The sequence below is a fragment of the Aythya ferina genome, assembly GCF_964211825.1.
Source record: "Aythya ferina genome assembly, chromosome: 26".
Classification (NCBI taxonomy): domain Eukaryota; kingdom Metazoa; phylum Chordata; class Aves; order Anseriformes; family Anatidae; genus Aythya; species Aythya ferina.
In genome coordinates, this window is record NC_140324.1 from 2967374 (window position 1) to 2988194 (window position 20821).

Genomic DNA, 20821 nt, shown 5'->3' on the forward strand with positions numbered 1-20821 from the left:
ATGATGTTTATTGTCAAGGGAAGCTTGGGCACAGTAGTGCCAAATGTCCAAAGCTTAAAAGTCACCACTTTTCCAATTCACTCTGAGATGTGCATAGAAAAAGACGATTTCCAGCATCATTTTAATGACCTGATTCCTGGCGTAGTTCAACAAGCATCTTAGTACAGTAATTATTAGCTATTATCAGCTTTTTTGTCACTGTGTGATGGGATCTTACCCTCACACCGCTTACGCCCTTGTGTTAGTGTTGGCACTGCTTTCCTGAATTGCTTTTCTGACCTGGATTGCTGCCTGAGTGCTTGTGGAAAGGATGATGCAGCACTGGAGTGAGAAGCCAGGAATGGGGAGAGGACAGGGCTGTCCCATTCAGGGGCAAAAACAGTCAGTTTGCTTTGACCTGAAGTCCTGGTAGAAGCAGAGCACAGCAAAACCACCTTCAAGTCCCATGTGTTTCCTGGTGTTTGCTGTTCCTGTAAATGCAGATTATTAACTCTCCTAATTACTTAGCAGCAGTATCAGTCTCTGGGATTTATGTTTCCATATACAGATGCTCTACATGACAAGCAACAGATTATTTTTTTCACTAGCAGTAGTTATAATTTTCTCCACACTGTCTCTTTAGGCTTATTGTAAACACGCCTTTAAAAAGAACTGATGCCCAAAACAAAACTAGTTTGGCCAGAAGTTTCATGATTCAGGCCCTGATTCTGCCTCTGATAAGATCAAGGATAATTTTTATTTTTATATATTTTTTTATTTAATTAAAAGGAATAAAGCTTAAGCAAATCTTTCCTGCAGTGTTAACATCCCAGCTGCTACTTTAAGTTTAGTGAGAGGTATTGGTATCCTCAAAGTGCCATCGTCAGAGTCCTTTCAGTGCAGAAGCTCAGCCTGACTCCTTAAAAAAATAATAATAAATCAATCTCTTGACTTCAAAGTTGTGTAAAACTCCCTGGATAATGAAATCTTGTTTAGAGAAAGAACCAAGGTGCTTCTAAAAGTCAGTGGAAGCTAAAACGCCCCATTTCTTAATTTAATCTTTCAGTTTAGGCAACCAGACTCACTTATTGTGTGGGGAGATTGTGAAAAAGACCCTGAACTAAGGCAAACTAAATATTTTTAAAGAGAAAATTTTTGGGGTGTGTAACCAACTCCACTGACAGATAGAAACGACACGTACACCTGAAGAGAAACAACAAGACTACAGTACTCACTAAAAGTCATTGCCTGAAAAGAACGGGGCTGCTTATGGTTGCCCACACCTCAAATGCTTTTCTTACAAAGCCTTGAAGTGCATGCCTTAGGACTCTCCAACTTCAAGGATTCTGTTTTGGGACATCTGCACTTAACAACAATCATAGAATATCCTGAGTTGGAAGGGACCTATAAGGATCATCGAGTCAAACTCCTAGCACCACATGTCTACCCCAAAATTCAGAACATACAATGAGGATGAACATGACAGGGAAGAGCAGGGCTAGACTCTAGCAAAATTTTCTTGCCTTCTCCTACCATACTCCTGCCACGGGGAGAATGTGGGTCTTTTGGCTCCAAGGCCTGCTGAAACTTTAAGTGGACATCTAGTTCCAACTCCACTGCCATGGGCTGGGATGCAACCCCCCCCAAAGATCAGGTTGCCCAGGGCCTTATCTCCAGGATGGGGCATCCAAAACGTCACCCAAAAACCTGTTCCAGTGCCTCACCACCCTCTGAGGGATGAATTTCCTCCTTACATTCAGTCTAAATCTTCCTGCTTTTAGTTTAAAATGATCCCCTCTTGTCCTGTCATTGTCTGACTAAGCAAAAAGTTGCTCTCCATCTTTTTTATAAGCCCCCTCTAAGTATTGAAAAGCTGCAATATAGTCAGCCTGTAGTCTTCCCTTCTTCAGGCTGAACATCCTCAGCTCTCTCAGCCTGCCTTCATAGGGGGAGTGCTCCAGCCCCTTGATCATCTTCGTAGCCCTACTCTGGGTCCGCTCCAACAGATCCACATCTTTCTCCTGCTGGGGGCCCCAGACCTGGATGCAACAGTCTATGTGGGGCCTCACAAGGGCAGAGCAGAGGGGCACAATCACCTCCCTCCACCTGCTGCCCACTCCTCTGTTGATGCAGTTGGCCTTCTGGGCTCCAGGCACCCACTGCTGGCTCGTGTTGAGCTTTTCATCCACCAGAACCCTCAAGTCCTTCTCTGCAGGGCTGATCTCAATGAGTTCTTTATGCAGTCCGTACTCATGTCTGGGATTGCCCCAGCCCAGGTGCAGCACCTTGCACTTGGATTTGTTATATTCCACACATGTAAACTTTGAGATTTAGTCATAAAGCTGAAGTTCAAGTACTACAGAAGGAACAAAATTAAGGCAACAGCAGGAGACTTCTGACTTAGGACTCTCATTCCTAGATTTTCCTTGTCTTTAATTTATATTATTAAATAGTTGCTCTTGGACTTCTTGTCTAGGCTGGTTTTTCTTGTTACTGGCGGGAAACATAAAGGCAAGTGTTGGCATGGCAAAAAGATTGTCTGGCATAGAGTTTAATAGGTTATAGGGGTTTGTTTGGAATTTTTAAGAAATGGATTTGAAATTTAATTTGTTTCAGAGTTTTAAGGGGAAAAAAAAGATGGAAGAGTTGGTAACTCTGCTTTCCAAATTAAATTGTATGCAGTTCCAGGAAATCAATTGCATTTTCAGTTTCTTTCAATGGAAAGTCTTCCCTGTGGTTCCTTGCTGATATATAGGATTTAAACATAAATATACTCAAATAAGAGAAGACTTTCCCTACCATCATTCATACCAAATGCATGAAGATCTGAATAAAGGGAAATAATAGACTTACTGACAAAGAAAAGATGTATAACAAAAGATTTTATAGTCACAAATTGCTTTAAAAAGATTGTAAACATTACTAGGCTTGAACTTGGCATTAAGCAAAATAGACTGAATCCAAAACCCATAGAGTCTCCAATAGGCTTTCCTTGCATTTTTCTTCTTTAGTTTTATGAAACTGAAAAATAATCACGCATCTTTTAAAAATTGTTTTCATTTTTATTCATATTTTTTTGATAAACCTGATATTGAGACATGGTTGTCTTTCTGAAACATAAAAGGTTCCTAAAAGTCTTGGGTAGCCTGGCTTGTACTGAAGATACAGGACGACAATTGGTATCTGACCATAATGCTCTTTAAATAAATGAGATGACTAATAATAATATATATATATATATATATATTGATGTTAGGACATTTACATCAAAATAGAGGTGCCAACAGCCAAAGGAAAGGTTTTGACGGCCTGAGATAACTCAATAAAAACCAAAATTTTACATTTTGGCTCAGCTTGTCCATTTCCTGGTCCACAACTGAGATAACGTTTTAAAGAAAAATTTAGACTTAGGGTTTTTTGGCAGGGGAGAAGGAGCAATTTTTGATGTAATTATTTCATAAGCAAAATAAACCTTGTATTCTCTAGTTCTAAGTAAGGTAAAAAGAAAACAGATGTGTATTAATATGAGCATGGTTCTGCTCTCTCTCAAAGTGCCTTTTCTCTCTTCTGTATATCCTGTCTATTTAAGCTCATAGATCTCAAGAGGAAATACCTGCTAATGAATAACGCAGAGGAGCCAACCCTTAACTGACACCACTGGTGTCTGGGGACTCTGGCAAAATTCCCTCTTCATGATCTGCTGTTGCGGTGACTTGGTTGAGATTACTGCTATGCACCAGAAATGGACAAAATGCAGCTCATAAACACATCAGTGCATGATGACCGTGCATGTGTGCAACACTGTAGTTGTTCCAAGGATGGGTGTATCCTGCAGTCTGCTTCACATGGCTTGGGTCACCTAAGCTTGGGCAGAAATCTGTTGTAAGCATAAGGATTTATTTTGATGTGAGCTAGTCACCTCAGTGGCAGCCAGGCAACATCCTCAGTCTGGTTTTCCCTCTCTGTAAGTGTGTGTCCAGAGTCCTTGTGTGACCACGTGTCTGTGAGGGTTGTCCAAACACTTCTTGACCTCCAGCAAACTTGGTGTTGTGCCCACTGCCCTGGGTAGCCTGTTTGCTCAGGAGGAAGCTATGTGCCAGTTCACGTCACTTTTTGGGTAGTTGGATTGGGGTTTTAGGGGCTGAAGTAGGGGCAGCTCCATGAGACAGAGAAAGTAAAGGGTCTGGTAGCAGAATTGTGAGAAACATCACAAGTCTGGGGCTTTGATGAGATCAGAAAAGAATGTTTCTGTTGCCAATATGATAATCTCCCATTTGAGTAAGTCCTGCATGTGGTCACTTGCTTGCCTTTACTGTCTTGGTCCATGTTTATCACCCTGTTGCAGAGAAATTTGATGATTGTGCCAGACAAAGCATGAAGCAGCCTCATCCTGGGCTCATCTCAGCAACACACTGGCTGTCACAGTTTGGGTGTTACTGAGAGCCTTAGGAAAGTGATTTGTAGGTCATCTCAGCAAACAACTTCAAAATGTTCTGAATTCTAAGTCCTTTTGTACTCATGGTCTTACCCAGCAAAATAGCTGCTGCCAGTTCTAAGGTGTGTAACTTCTGCTGCTATTAACAGAAAATTAGCATCGCTGCACCTTTAAAACTGCTTTCTTAGAACCAAATATAATTGAAATCTTTGTGACAAGCTAATTCCTAAAAGCTAAACATATGTTGTGCTGCTTTACAGAACAAAAGAATGACTTCTGTGGTGGGAGAAATTAAGCACCTCCTTTTCAGGACCGAGTCATTAAACATACATAAACAGGGGGTTGCCTGGCGTACTTCTCCTGTGTGTTTATTGCTGATACAAGCAGCTGGCTTCTCCAGGGGTATTGCTCTCCTTTCTTGTTTGCAAATTACTTAGCAAACTTTCCATCACAAAAGCACGTATAGGCCTGGGGAAGTACACAGAAATATACAGATAGCCTGGTCCTAGAACTGTAAAGCTGATAAACCACTGAAAGAAATAATTGCAATACATCTGAGGAATTGTGTAAGTCAAGAAACAGAGGGACACAAATATGCTTCTCTACAGGCCAGCGATCCAAAAGTCAACATTGTTTAAAATCTGTTCTCACACCATGACACAATCCCAAATCCCTGTGGATGGCAAGATACATGGACAAAAACCACTATCACATTTGGCAGTAATTATCGTCCCCCTAGTGATCTCCACTGAGACTAAGGGTGACTGATTCCTGTAATGGTGTTCCCCACTTATTGTGTGAGATGGTCCCTGGAGCCTAACAAAAAATCAGGCTAAGATTAAAACCAAAATGAACATTCAATAATAGGAAAAAAATATCCAGCTTGGGTAGAGAGGCAAGATCATCTTCCCTAGAAAAGCCACATGCTTCAGTCATGTCAGACTAGAGAATGTAGTGGTGATGTTCATACAAATTAATCTTATTTGACTTAGCACAGGCATGAACTTCATGATAAGAGAATAAGCTGCAAGGGCAAATAATCTAAAAAGATTTTCCATGTCTCATCCCTAAAATATGTCTTCCGTGGATAGCAGTAGACACATCTTTTTTCTGCAGTATCAAATCAAAAATACTGACTATTCTGGAACTAGCTAAATTGTCACTGAGTTGGTGAATTTACAGCAAAGGGTAACACTAAATGGTTTGGGGAAATCTAAAGCAGCATAAGTGGCAATGTACATTCCTAAAACTGAACAAGCATTAGTGCTTTGAGAATTGAACAAATCTCTGTTGTTGCTGAATACTTTGATTTCCCCATAAACCAGAGTATCGTAGACTATCCTGAGTTGGAAGGGACCCACAAGGACCATTGAGTCCAACTCCTAATATTCCTTATCTGAAACTTGAAAGGCGTAAAAAAAAAAAAAAAAAAGGAAACAAAGGACAGGAAAGGCAGTAACTATCAGCAAAATCTCCTTCTTGTAATGCTAAAGGGCCTTCATTCATCCCATGTAAGATGTCAGAATTGCTTCACCCCCAAATGGATTTACACGCAGAGAATATAGAGAGAAGAACAGAAGGAAAAGTAAGACTGAGCAAACTTAATGAGATCCTAAAATTAGGAGATTGTGCTCTAGCAGGAGAAGGTGTATTTAGCACAGTTTCATCTGCATGTACTAGGAATGGTATAATTGGAGAATATAATTCCCATGGGGCCAGAGCAAATTATGGAAGATAAACGCCCAAAAGTAGTTATAAAAGCATATCTTCACTGGGGGAGGAACAGGACATTTGCCAGTAGTGGCAAATGACAGCTTATTGCCTTTCAAAAAACTCCATTGGGAAAAAAATAATAAAATAAAATAAAATAAAATAAAATAAAATAAAATAAAATAAAATAAAATAAGAACATTTCTGGAAGTAAGCATTGGACCTCAGAGTCTGGCAGATGGGGGTGGGGAACGTCTTGGGAATCTCCTGTTCACCTAGATCATCTCTGCTAGGGACACCACTCATTTGCTCAGACAGCATTTCCTCCGGGACCTGGAGGAAGGTCATCACTGGACCTTATCTCCCTTGTTTTTGTCTTTTTAAAGGGAAGCCTGGGATAGTAACTCACCTGAAACACCGTTCAATGATGTCTTCACTCCCATGACTTCAGTGGCAGGCTGTCCCACCCGTTTTTCCCTTCATAAAAAACATCTTACTGGAACATCCCAGTCTTTATGGTAGTGCAGTTAGAAGTTACACTCACTTCCCTTTCCAACTTATGGCCAGGTAAAGAAGGGTGAAAAGCTCTTATTTGACCTTCACGCAGACACTCATCCCCAGTGAGATCTTTAAGGTATTTAACTTTAAGCATGTGAATTTTATGCCGAGTAAAGGCAAAGATTTGTTTGTTTAATTTTCATGCTTTTAATATAACCAGGGAGCTCTTCTTTTTCAAAGGAAACTATGGCACCAACCACAAGCAAACAAAAGATTAAGGAGGGACTAGAGAAGTTAATAGAAAAGACATTTGCCAAAGACTAGTAAATTCATAGAAATTGCATTGATCCCAGGACATCCTTGACCTGAAAATGGGTAGAATTGAGGGCAATGCTGGGGGGAATAATTACCTATATTTACACTCTTCTCATAATGTTCTGCATGCATCCATTTTTGGCCACTGTTTGAGAATAGGTATTGCACTATATGGACCCTTGACAGATGCCATGTGGCTGTACTTACAAATAGGAACAGGCTTTAGTCATATCTTGTGAAATTAAACTGCTATCTAGCAGGGTCTTTCTACGGAACTGATAAGCAGAGTCTGGAGATTGATAAGTGGGAATTCGAGAGTTCAGAGTTTGTTTTAGAGATCAGTTTTGTGAATCCTTACAAGAGGTTTATCAGATCGTTAGTACCCAAGATAAATAGGCCCAAAATATCATGGAAGTGAGAGTTCAAGATGCATGCAAATAAGTCATTAAAATGTTTACTTCCACACTGACCAGAGAGGCAGTCATTTTGAAAACAAACCATGAGTCAGAGACCTTCAGGACTACGTTAAGCACTTGGAGAAAAGAAATAGCTAAGCACTTTGCAAGAAGGACAATTTGAAGCAGTTACAAAGGTCATCAACTTCTAGTCCAAGGATGAACCTCCAGGTTCTCCATATCTCTAGAACAGTATTCCAGGTGCACCCTCAGTATGAGGGTGCTAGAAGACAGGGAAATAGCTCACCTGGTCCTGCTGGCCAGCAAGGATGCTGTTGAATGGGGATTTCACCATAATTACTGATCAGGGTCTCAGCATGACTCCACTGGCTGTTGTAGATGCTCTGAATAAAACCAACTTATTTTGCATTGGTTAGGAGCTCAGATGATCTCTTTTACAGATAGCTGCGGGTAGTCAGCAGTTGCTGAGGAGCAATATCTGTAACAGCAGATATCTGTGCTGAGGAGCAATATCTGTAACAGCAAAGCTTTTACACAGAAATGTGTGTGTACTGGGTGTCCAGAAAGTCTAGAAAATAGTCTCTTGACTTCTTGTCTTCCTCCAGTCACTCCCTTTAAGGCTCAAGGTCTGCATTTGGGTGTATTCTTGTGACTATATTCTGTCCTGCCTATTTTGAGGGCCAGTATCATGGAGGAAGTCTCTTATCTTGTGATCATTAGGTTTGTGGCTGGATAGTGAAGTTGTGCTGCTCCTCACTCTGAAACCACCAGGTGTAGACCCAATGTGATGTCTGGGGAAGTTGCTGTTCACCCTTGCGTAAAACACCGGGCTCCAGCCATAATACTATCCTGCACAGTTGTACTTTCGCAGGGCAGGAGAGTGTTTTTTACTGAATGTTTTACTGTTTTGATTGAAACAGAGAAGAAATCATTTGTCTTTGGTCACTCACCTGACTTACATGTGGGACGTGATAAAAGTGTAAGCCATACTTTTATTAACAAAATCTTATTACGTCTTACCTTATTAACAAACTTTATAAAAGCCATTACAAGTACATTACAAAATGTACTAATTTCTGAATGCACCTACTCAGTATACTCCACGTGTTCTTATTGCACTAAGGAGAGCAGAGAAAACTTGCAAGAGATGTAAAGTGTTGGCATCTCTGTCCTCGCCAGGAGACTCAAACCAGTGCAGAAAGTCATTTGCTCAGTGCATATCCCAGCTTGACCCTTTTAGCTCAGACTCCTTTTTCCACTGAGTAGAGAATATCTTGGAAAGTAGTTCTCATGAGACAGCTACAGCACTGAAAATCTGTTTCCACCCAGCAGGAAGAAGCCTTAGGCTGTATCAGAGAGGGAAATAAAGAACTGATAGATAAGGAAAAGGGTCCCTATGTTCTGGTAGCAGTTTCCCAGCCCAATCTTTTCCATCCATACACAAAGTAATCAACAAACTGGGAGAATCATTTGCTGGGCCACTGAGCATGCACCAGAGCAGAGTAGTTCCAAGGTCACAGCTCAGGGATGGTGCTAAGGAAGCTCAGTCACTGGTCAAGGGGTTTTTCCACCAAGAAATTGGCCCAAAGTGTTAAGCTGTTGTAAATTCTTCCTGAATTAATCCTTCTGGTCCTATCAGTACTTATTTCCCTAGGTTGTTGTCCTATTTGCCAGCAGACCTTTGTCCACTTGAGCAAAGGATGCTTGGGGGCTTTTTCTCCTATTGAGCATGTGTGAATTTTGGACCTCTGCAAGCCCTCCTTAGCTCCTGCTTTCTGTCTGCTGTCCTTGGAACAGGAGGAGACTGACTGCTCTTAAAGTGAGAACATGGTTCATGACCTGACCCTGGAGAGCTGAATGTGTAAGGGCCTTTGTTTCCTCAGACACACTAGGAGTCTATTCAGCTTTATCTTAGATCTATATCCTGCTGTTTGGAGAGATCTGAAGTCTCCCACCTTGGAAAGCTGCCTTCTAAGAGTATTTAAAAATGCTGATATAGTGCCAAGCAACTGACAGCAGTGTGGCAAACAAGACAAAGGGACTAATATTTTGCTTTCCTGTGAAGGCTCTGTGGTCTGAAGAGGGTAAAGAACAAGTAAAAACCATCTCAGAGTGGGTGGGTATAGCTCTGCAGCAACATGGGAAGGAAGGTTAGCTTAAGATGTGGGAAAATACAGATACTGCAGACCAGGTTCTGCTTTCATTTTACCATAACCTTTCTCCAGGAAGTTTTTAGCTTGATAAAGGAGACCTGTGCAGTTATGCTGATGGAAATGCAGCACCACTTTCTGTAGTTCCCAAGGATCTGAGTGGGCAGTCAGGACTGATCCATTATTGCCCATGGAGATGATGTCGTTAATGCTATAGACAGTGAGTGCAGGACAGCAGGGAAGGTAACAAGTCTTTCATATCCACCTACACTGGCTGAAATTATCATTCATTTGCCTGGAGTGAGGATGAGGCCAGTGAGAAGGAAAACGTTTGAGCAGCCAGGGAATAACCCTGTGCAGACCAGAGCACCTCTGAGAATTACTCCAGCCCTGGCAGTACACTGATTTTCATTCAATTCTGTCTTCCTCTGATTTAAGGAATGGAAATAACACTTCTGAAAGCCAGTGACAACCGAAGCACACCGATTAACCATGACAGGGGAGACAAATCCTGGGCTGCAGTGCCTGTTTTCTGGAAAGCACGCGCTACACGTAGCCAAGGCTTCATTAGCTGTGGGTCTTGCTGCTTGGCAGGAGAAGTGCTACTTGCAGGGCACTGCAGTTCTTACAGAAAGCAGCCCTTTGGTGACTGTGCAGAGTTTGCTGAAGAAGACTCAGAGACTTCTCTCTAGCTGGCTATTCCTTTTCCCACGGCTGGAGGACTGGGTAAATATCCATGTGCATATCCATGTGTTGAGGACACAGGGGTTAAGCATAACATAATAATATATATTCCAACATAACATGGTTAAGCAGGAAGCTCAGGGTAACTTTACTTAGTTTTTGTCTAGCATCGGTCTGCAAAACATTCTAAGCCCAAACATCACACGCTGTGCTGTCTGCCCTCTTCTACCTTTAACAATGAGAACATTTCTGCTGGGGTCACACTAGACATCTGACAATAACTGGCAGACTGAGCCCATTTGGGCTGCTTGCTCAGCTAGCAGGCAACAATTCAGTGCTTCAGGCTGTATTTCCCAGGCTGCTTACAGGAACAACCAGACTCCACTTGTGTTCTGTCCCCACCAGCAGACTGGCACCCTGAGCCTGTGGGCAAGTTTGTGGTGTGGTTTGTCTCTCAGTGCTTGCTTATGCTTTAGACTCCATTGTGGATCTGGGAGAAAGGCTTCTCTTACTAACAGCCCTGCATTTTCACATCTCATGTCCGTAGTTCTGCTCTTCTGAAGTGTTTTCTTTCTTTTTTTTTTTTTTTTTTTTCTTGGCATCTCCCAGTTCTCAAATGTAGTCCCTGCCAGCAGGCAGGATTTAGTGCCATCAGTTGAAATTCAGGCTTACTTTGTCTGTGCTTATCTCTGTAATTCTATTGTTTATTTAAAGTGGACAAAGAAGACACAGTGGCTACGATTGCTTTTCCTTCTGTTCTTTCTTAGCATTACTCTTTTGTCCATATTCATTTTCATTTAAAAAAAATATCTTTAATATCTGAGGTCTTTTCAGACTCTTCCTTGCCTGCAGACACTCTCTTACTCCTGTGGCTCTAATACCCAAAGGAAAAGTCATAGAGTATAAGCACAGTCTCAGCATTATAACTATGCCTGTTCAGGACTGCGTCATGTCTGTATAAGACCACCTTGGTACTGCTAGCTAGCCAGAAGATAAAGTTGACAGTGAGCACAGCTAAAAAGTCTCTTGATTTTTAATTTAGGACTCTGAAATGGCTGCAGATGCTGATGACCAGTAATCATCAGAATGTTGTGGCAAGTTTACTGAACTTGAATGAATTTTCCTCTAGCTTTCACCTTTCCATTCCTTGAAGCATTTCACCATGAAGCATGGTTTCTCTTTAACAACTAAATGACATGCGTTTTATCTATACCTTCTTGCTGATAAGAGCATTTGTTTCCAGCATGTGTTTTCCAGGATCGAGATAACTGCTACTTATGTCCACAATTGTTTTTGTCACAGCTTTGCTGAAGATACTTTTTTCTTACAGAAATCATGGTGTTGTAGCACAGCTCATGATTCTGTGTTGGCAGTTTTGGTGAAGGAGGTTCTGCAGAGCATAGGGCAAATGCAACACAAGTAGAAAAACAGTTGCCACAGTTTCTGCACAGCTCATTGTGTGCTCTGGGAAAACTGGAACTGGGAAGGAAAGCAGCACCCTTCATTGACCAGAAAGTCATTTAATGTTTGTGCTGCTCAGAGGTCTTCTAGTCACCATGGAAAGCAGAAGCTAAGATTGCTTTTACATGGAAATAACAGTGTTCAGTAGAGGGTTCCTTAGAGTTTACTCTTAGGCCAACTCAGTGGTTTTGTCGTTATTGTAAACTCTGCCCAGTTCCATTTTCCCTGTGAAAACATTATATTTCTTCCACTTGGAAAGAGACACCTGCAGCGTATCTGCTACACATCTGCTGCATATCTGCTGCATGTCTGCTGCACATCTGCTGTACATGTCCTGCTGGGTCTCTGTTTTCTGTCTGCTGTGCTCTGGATTTGCTGGGTGTGTGCTGCACATCATCATTGTGACTGCTGTACATCCACTGTGTTTCTGTTATGTCTGCTGTGCATCCAGTGAATATCTGCTGGGTCTACTTTATGTTTGCTGTGTGTTTTCTGAATGCATGTTGTATGTTTGCTTGACGATTGCTACATGTCTTCTGTGTAACTCCTTTACATCAACTGCAGTCATGCCAGAGGTGAAAAACTTGTGGATGCCTACGCAGCTTATTCAGGGTATTCTAGGATCCACCAGCCTCTCCCAGCCAGGAATCTGTTGCCCTAAACCACTGCAAGTTCTTGCCAAAATACAGACTGGAATCTGGCAAAGGGACTGACTCTACAGAGTGCTTCTGATATTGGCTGTTGTGCCCAAGGTACACAGCCAACCCAGCACCCTCTGCCTTCCCACTCTTGGCTCACTGCAGAACCTTGAGAAAGGAAACCAGAGGAAGAAAATATTCAAAAAATCCCCACCACTTAGGCAAAACTTTGAGGCAGAAGCAAAAGGAAGTTCAGGAAAACAGACTGATGGCACACCTACTATCACAGACACCTTGGGATCTGAGGAAGAACAAGCAAGACAAGTTCTGAAGTAGGCACGTCATGGCATGGGAGGGAAGTAAAGACATCCATGGTTAAAACAGTCTCTACAAGGGCACAGGCAAGGTTTGGGATGCTGTTTTAAAGGAATGAAGGGAAGATGAAACAATAACTGTTTTATGTGTTTCCCTTGCTAGTGGCAGAATACCAGAGGGTCCATTTTGACATCTAAATTCACATCAGGAGCAATGTGTGCTATTTTTAAGGGTACAAGAAGAACAGAATGGAGGTCTGTACTCAGCTGGATCATGCTGTGAAATCAGGCAGTTTAATAAACACCAAAAAGAGGGGGGAGGGGGAAGAGGGGCTTTGTGAGAACAAGCTAGATCTGACCAGAAACTAATGTTTGAGATGCTTAACTTGTTTAGAAACAGCTAGAGAGGTATTGTTTTATGAGAGTTTATGAGAGTTGTTCCTGCAAGGTGATTGGAGATATTGACTTGCTAACTTTTTCTTTTTTTTTCCTGAAAGCCATTTTTGGAATTTCATTTTTTCTATGGCTCTTCACTGAGTCACTTCAAAGAACATATTGGCATGTGAGGTACTCTGGCCTCCCTGGAAGGTGGAAGCAGATGCTCAGATTGTTTTAGATCTTGAAGTCCTTTCATCTATAAAGGTCACTTTTTTTTTTTCTTTTTTTTTTCTTTTTTTTTTTTTTTTTCCTTCTAGATGTAGCCAAAGAGTATACAAACTACATAAGAGTTTAGCAGCGGTTTGGTTTTGATGGGCAGTTGGGGTTCAGTTTTTCAGTTTGCTGAAACGATGAAACATGAGCAAAGAAAGCCTTGTTTTCTGGCTTTTAATGTAGATGTTCTGATTCCGATCTGAAAGTACCAGTCCCAGGAATACCCAGGGTGAAGGCAGCTCTCAACTAAGGCTCTGTAAAGGGCTTGTTCCCAGGTGTGATTTCCTCACAGCTGCCATCTGCAGCAACACAAACCAGTAGCAGAGGTGTTAGAAACCACCAGGGAAATAAAAAGAGACTGTTCTGTGGAAAATTAAATGAATTTGCTGATCTAGCTGAGGAAAATGGTCATATTTTCAGAATAAAAATAAAAAATAAACAAAGCAGCCAATGCTTTTGTATAAGTTTTTTTAAAAAATCAGAGTTTTTCTTTTGCTACAGTCTGCTACATCCATCCATTTGCTCCCACACTGAGTAGCCATGTAACTAGAGATATTTCTACCAGTAGCTGAGATATGCACATAGCTGTGGAAGTGTATTTCACAATGAAATGGGTTACAGTGAACATAGACTTACAGAACATCTGAGATGGGAAAGGACCTCCCCTGCTCAAGCAGGTCCATCCAGAGCAGGTTGCCCTGACCCATGTGCAGATGGCTTTTGAAGATCTCCAAGGAGGAAGACTCCACTGGCCCCTGCCCAGTGTACAGTCGCCCACACCACGATGATGTGTTTCCTAATGCTCAGATGGAAACTCTGGTGTTTCAGAAACATCCCAAACTACATAGCAGAAACTTCCTAATCTGATTCATTCACATAAAGCCACCCTCTCTGTGCAATGATGGTGATAGTTACAGATTGTCAATAACCAGCCCCAAGCAAACTGCTGAAGTGGTTGACATAAAATGTAATCAATAAAAATTAGAATGAGGATAGCATAATGAATAACAAACGATTTAAAGTTGGGTCCATGGATCCTGATAAACTAGTTTGATATTTTCCTTCCCTTGTCAAAGAGAAAATGAAAGGGTGATAGAGCCTACATTGGTCTATTTGGAAGTGACTTCGCTCGATCCAGCAGTCAAAGATATAATAAGATCCAATGCCTGAAACTAAAAGCTTGTTTAACTCAGACCCTGAATAAAGCCATTTTAACAACAAGGATTACTGCAAACTGGAAAACTACCAAAGTGTATTTTTCACTCTTTATTTGAGTTCAAATTCTCATGCTTCTCTAAAAGATGTGATCCCTCAGGGACTGCACAACACATTGGAGGATTGCTGGCCAGTGTCCAGCCAAGGTTTGACCACTGTCTACACTTATGTCTCTACTGCCATCCCCCATGTTTGATCCTTTGGTAGAGCCCTAGCATCTCTGCAAGGGGCTGCGTTCTCAAGACTCCACACTTGACAATGTCACAAGACTATGGGTATCACATGGGTTTGTGGCTTTCTTGTTTTCTTTTGGGAAATTTTCTTTGAAAGTCTGTTATTTCATTTACAGATGTGTAGCATGGCACAACATTGTAAATGCCATGTTGAATTATATGCTTGGGCTGGTTTTCTAGCTTTCTTTGATGCATAACATTGATTTTAAAAAAAAAAAAAAAAGGAAGATGAAGAAAACTATGTCCAGCCTGTCTGATTGATGGTTTGGAATGTGCATGACTTTGCCACTCAGAAAGGAAGAGCGGGACTTTATCTAACACACACAGGGCTGATGAGATATGTGCACAAGAAACAGATGCCCTTGCCCTGTTCAGGTTATCAAAATACTCAGTTGCCTGTGATTTCTAGGGTTGTCTGGTGTCTAGGTCTTGTTGTTCCTATGTGGAAATGTGTGTCTCCAACTGGCTGTGTCTAACTTTGTGGATATGGCCCCATTCTTATACTGGGAGCCTACATACATGCTCTGGGTTAGTGTAATGGTGGACTTGTCTGTGCCTCAATTCCTCACCCCTCCATAGTCCTAATAGGGTCACTCTAAGCCTTTGGGGCTCTGTTTTTTTCTGGCATCTCGGAGGTGCAGGAGTGGATCTGGTGTCAGCTGCTATGGTTGCAGCAAACAAACCCCCTCACCATGAGCAGTCTACAGAAGAACGTGCAAAGAGACATTTACTCCAAATGCTAATGAGCATGGAGATACTGAGCCACATAAGCTTGACCTCTCCAGACAGCCTGATGGACTTCAGGCAGCTCCTGCAGAGTCTCTTTTGTGTCTCTCAGTTTGGAGGAGGCACTTGTGTTGGACACAAGGAGGTGACAGCTGTACATTTTGTGCAAGCCATCAGATCAGCAGGAAGCTCATGTTCCTTAGAAGCTCATTTTCTTTAGAAGGTTTCTTCCCTTCCTTAGAAGGAAATTTGTCCCTCAGAGGGTTTTGAGGCACTGGAACAGGCTGCCCAGAGAGATTGTGGATGCCCCATCCCTGGAGTTGTTCAAGGCCAGGTTAGATGAGGCCCTGAGCAACCTGATCTGGTGGGTGGCAGCCCTGCCTGTGGCAGGGGGGTTGGAACAAGATGATCTTCGTCCAACCTTTCCAACCCAGGCCATTCTATGATTCTGTGAAGCCAGTGGTTGTCAGAAGGAGCTCCTTCTGTGCAGCTTGAGCTCTGAGCTCCATGATCCTAGCACAGCGCATTATAGCTGAAACAACAGCAGTCAAATGTGCCCTCAGTTCCCTTCACTCAAATGCGTAGCTAATTGGGGCTTTCTGCACAGGGAGGTCAGGAGTCAGTTATTAAAGTAATGTATGTTGACTCCATTTGGTGGGAATTAAACATGGCTTGTTTAAGCTCAGAGTGAGGGAATGGAGTTTGGCAGAGAAATGTCATGCAAGAGACTACTCAAGTGCTCTCATACAGAGATAATAAGTGCTGAATATCCAATGGCACTGTACAGAAACAGAGAAAAAATTGTTTTTAATTTTCAGACCCAATGTCTGTGGCTCGAGGTTCCACTCCTACTGCTGCCCTGGCTGGAAGACGCTGCCCGGAGGGAACCAGTGCATTGTCCGTGAGTATCAGTTTTCCTGTTAAGGGCACCAAGGGAGCTAACTGCCATGTGGGAAGGAATACACATCTCACGCTTCAGCATATGACAAAACATCTCATAATCCACTGGGAAAGGAGCAGTGATTGTTGGGAGTTCTCATCTCTGCTCGCCTTGATTAAAACAGGGTTGTTGCAATTGATCCCATTTAATGCATGGCCTTTTGTCTCCTGCCAAATTGCCACTTTGTTCCTTGTTGCTTGACAATTTGTGTGCCTGCTTAGAAGATTAGCCTCAAAGGAACACTTTTAGTGACTCCAGAAAAGTAATTTTAGAGCTCTTTAGTTAGATGAAATAATTTAGCTGCTCAGACAAGATCTAGATGGTGCCATTGGAAGCATGTCGTCATGGGAAAGGGTCCACAAGCAGGAATTTGTATTTTTCTTTCAGTGTCCTCTTTCTAAAGGAGAATGCTGATTTATATAGATCACATCTCTGTTTTTGCAGATAGCTTTGCTATTTGGAGTAGGTTGTTGTTATATACTCAAGTGCTGATATACACCTATAAAATCCATTAAGGGGCTTAGGATCTATGGCTCATTTCTGTATGGTAAAGGCATAAGCTATGGGGAGATGAAGGAGTCTGCCCTTGGGAAGATGTTCCCATGGGAATTGCAAGTCAGCTCAGGGGTAAATAAATGAGATTCTTACTGGAGATGATAGGTGTAATTGACTGGCATTTGGTCATGCTTCATGCTGAAACATAGCAAACACACACTGTAAATGCATAGTGTCCTGAATATATTAACTGTATCCTGGACACACCAAATAGCAGATAGCACTGTAGGATGCTTATATCTCCCCGTATTTTAGCTTTCTGAAGGAATCTTCTGCATTAGAGCACACTTGGAATGGCTTTTTGCAAAACTTCCTAAAAATAATTAACAGTGGGAGGTTTCAAGTTGAGGAAAAAAATAGGGTCATCTTGCAGAATCTCTGACACAATACAGGTTACATATTTCAGAAGATACTCCACCTTCAGAGATGAAACTGCAACTTAGAAAGAAGTCATCTTAGTGAGAATTGCCTCATGTTTCCTAATACCAGTATTTCCTAATGTCAGGGATCTCAGATGCACAAAACCGAGCCCAGAGCCACAAATATTCTCCTCTTAAAGGAAATACTTTCAAGTGTATTATGAGTGATGGGAACAGTTTATGCATCCTTGTGCACAGTGAGTAACCAGTGCCAGTGTCTGAATGCCTGCATTGGGCATTCTACTCACTAAAAAACAAAAGTGAATAATCACTCAGGAGTTAAATGCATTTTACTTCACCCCTGGTGGTGGTAAGATACAGAGTTATGCATCCTTTCTTTTCCTTACGGGAAGAGACAAGCAAACTCAAAAAATCCTCTTTACTTTAGGAAATCCACTGCCCTGTAGGCAGTGGACGCCCCGTGAAGTATTCAAGTCTTCAGTTTAATGCTGGTTCAGTTCACTGCTGGTTGCAGTGAAGGGTTAAGGAACTTACAACCAAATGGCTGCTCTGTGGCATGCAGGGTTAGCAACATTCAGGGTTGTCTGCTGACTTTTCTCATAGCTGTAAAACATGCCATCTGGGCTGGAGGTCCTCGGGGAACTGTGCCTTATAATTGTATTTATAAAAAACACAGAGATGAGATAGTTTCACGAGACTCTAATGAAATCTGTGCTTACACAGGTGGAACAATACTGTCAGCTCTTGGCTCTCATGGTACAGGAAGGGAAAGAGATTAGCAGGGGTCCCAGACAAGAAAGGATAGATTGATATGAAGGCATCCTGCTGATGCATCTCTGGCTGACTCAGGCTCAGCCCCTCATTCAACAGGAGATGCATCTCAGTAACAGTCATTTAGCTCAGTGCCAAACTACAGACTGCAAAATGCTGCATGGAAATACCCAAAGAAAAAAAAAATAAGGAAACCTGTTTCAGTATGAATGTCACTTGTCTCTGATAAGAAACATTTTTAGCAGGTAAAAATAGTGAAAGGTGCCACATTTTCCCCATCCTCTGCTAAGTGAAATAGAAATAAGGCAAAGGGCCTAGCCAAAGGGTGTGATAAAAGGAAGATTTCTCCAGGAATTCGTGCCCTGAGAGTGAGGGAGTCCTTCTTACTGTTGCCCTGCCCACAGCAGAGTCCTCAGGAGGTGCCACAACTTCCTCCCCAGTTTCTTCTTCTTAAAGCAAGGTGAATTCACACCCTTTTGGCAGCCAAATATGAGCCTGTGAGGAAGTTCACAGACTAGCACCTTGTGCTAATCACTGTCTCCTTCTCTTCCTCCAGCAATTTGCAGGAATTCTTGTGGTGATGGATTTTGTTCGAGGCCAAACATGTGTACGTGCTCCAATGGACAACTTTCTCCTAACTGTGGCTCAGCTGGAGGTAAAAAGACATTGCTAGTGATTGTCCTCCCTCTGAATTAGTTATATGCTCTCTTAAAATTTTCCCAGTCACAATGGGCAACAAGGTTGTAACCTGATTTATCTTTTTGTTTGTTTATTTTTTGTGATTTCTACTACTTTGGTATAAAAAATCATACAGGATACAGAAATTGAATTTCCCAGCAGCAAATAGCAACACTGCTGCCAAAGAGTCCATACACTCCTGGCTGTTCCTTGAAATTGAATTAAATCTGTCACTGCTTTTGTTAACCAAATAATTATTTTTTCCAATGCTAAGTTTATTAAGTTTTGGTAGGCTGTGATTTGAACATCAGAGAGAGTTGCCGAATGTTTTTAGAAAACTGCAGTGACACAATGAAGTTATGCACTTGTCAGTGTTGGGAATGTAGAAATTCCATTGCCACTTTTTCTGCCTTTTTCTCCCATCTCAGGCTTTCAGGACAAAGACCTGAAAAGTTCTGGGAAGAAGACTAGGTGGATGAGGTTTCTGTTAACATAGCACATAAGCAAACTATGGAGGACTTGGAGGAGTGACAGTCAAATATCCAGACAGCAATCCCCATAACCCTCTAGTAATTCTTGCAGGATGTATTCAAGGCTAGAGCAGGCATACACTCCTTTACTCTGCAGCACATGACTCTGCACAGAAAGCACTTCTCCTGTTTGAATCTAAAACCTGATAGCTAATGGTCTTGTACACTCAATAGTGTTTCTTTGTGCCCCTTTTTCCACTGTGATGCGATGGAGCTGGGAGTTACTGTAGATACTGAGCTGGTTATGATTCAGTAGTCATTGTGACGGTCAGTAAAGCCAATCATACGGTGAGTTAGATTAAGGGGATTGTGGCAACAAAGTCAAGGGAAGGTGTTATCCCCTCTGCTTGCCACTAGCATGGCTGTTGCTGGAATGCTGAGTCTGGTTCTGGGCTGCCAGTGCAGAAGGGATGAGAAGAAACTAGATCTGCAGTGGGTTGCAAAATGGTTGCTCTATAACATGTGTCCTCAAAGGTGAAGGTGGGGGAGCTGGGCTGATTTAGTTGAAGAGGAGTCAGTGAGGGATCCAGTCGTAGTCTTAACTACTGGAAGTACATCTACAAAGGCAGTGGAGCCAAACCCCTCTCAGTAGTGGCAGGCAAGATAACAGAAGTGTCTGGCCATAGGTTGCAACTTGGGATGTTCAGGTTGTACACAAAGAAAAGTTTCTTACGCTGGAGGGTGGTGCAATGCTGGAACAGGTCACCAGAGGTGTGGAAGATCTCCCTGCTTGGGCAGTTTCAAAGCTTGGCTAGACAAAGTCACAGCCATCCTGATTTGTGGGGAGGCTGAATGGGGACATCCAACAAGCCCTTGTACCCACACTCATGAGTCTGTACATAATTAAATGAAAGAATGCCTTACACCGTGTCTTGAACTGGAATAGTTCAAGTAGTTCTGCCTTTGCTGGTTACCTGCAGAAAGCTCCAGACACTTCTTTCTACTCACTAAACAGCAGAAAGAAGCAGTCAAAACTATTTGAATCCTTCACATAAGAGAGAAAACGGGTCTGGATATCAAGCTCTATTGCCCATACGTGAGAAGAGCCAGTGAGTCCTGTAGGATCTATGTGTGCAGCCCCTCATACTCCCTTCCCTCACTGTCCCAATCTCTCCCTGGGCAGACAAGGGGCATCTGTCTGAGAAGCATCACTGAGTGCAGGTTGGTTTGACAGCCTCAGAGCTTGTTGGGTGCAGATAATTGCACTCCTGCTGGCAAGACGAGGGCCGCCACCAGCACAGAGACCACCCACCCAAGTCAGTGCAGACTATGCATAAGCAGATCTGCCTGAAAGGGCTTCATTTGTTTCTCAAATTCTCGTGAATCGGGGCTGGCCTGCACTCCAGATCTCCAGATGTGGGCAGGGATATTGGGTGACCATTTGCACCTGAATGTATAAGTGGTCTGTCCATACATACATGATGACAGTACTCAAAAACACCAGCCAAAGAAACAAACAAAAACCTGCAAGCAAAGGAGCAGAGCTGTGTCTCTGTTCAGAGCTGTGTATTGTTTTGAGAAGGATGATTTTGTCAGGACAAT

The 20821-nt window shown here is 42.3% G+C and overlaps 1 protein-coding gene across 5 annotated transcripts in view; it reads left to right on the top strand.

Annotated features, from left to right (window-relative positions):
- The window catches only part of FBN3 (fibrillin 3), a 121344-nt gene that overhangs the window by 9297 nt on the left and 91226 nt on the right, over nucleotides 1-20821 (top strand). For all 5 annotated transcript variants that reach the window (XM_084498437.1, XM_084498435.1, XM_084498436.1 and 2 more), the window contains 2 exons: nucleotides 16244-16326; nucleotides 18628-18726. In XM_084498437.1, the coding sequence (XP_084354563.1) occupies nucleotides 16244-16326; nucleotides 18628-18726 (182 nt within the window). The remainder of the gene's footprint in view (nucleotides 1-16243; nucleotides 16327-18627; nucleotides 18727-20821) is intronic.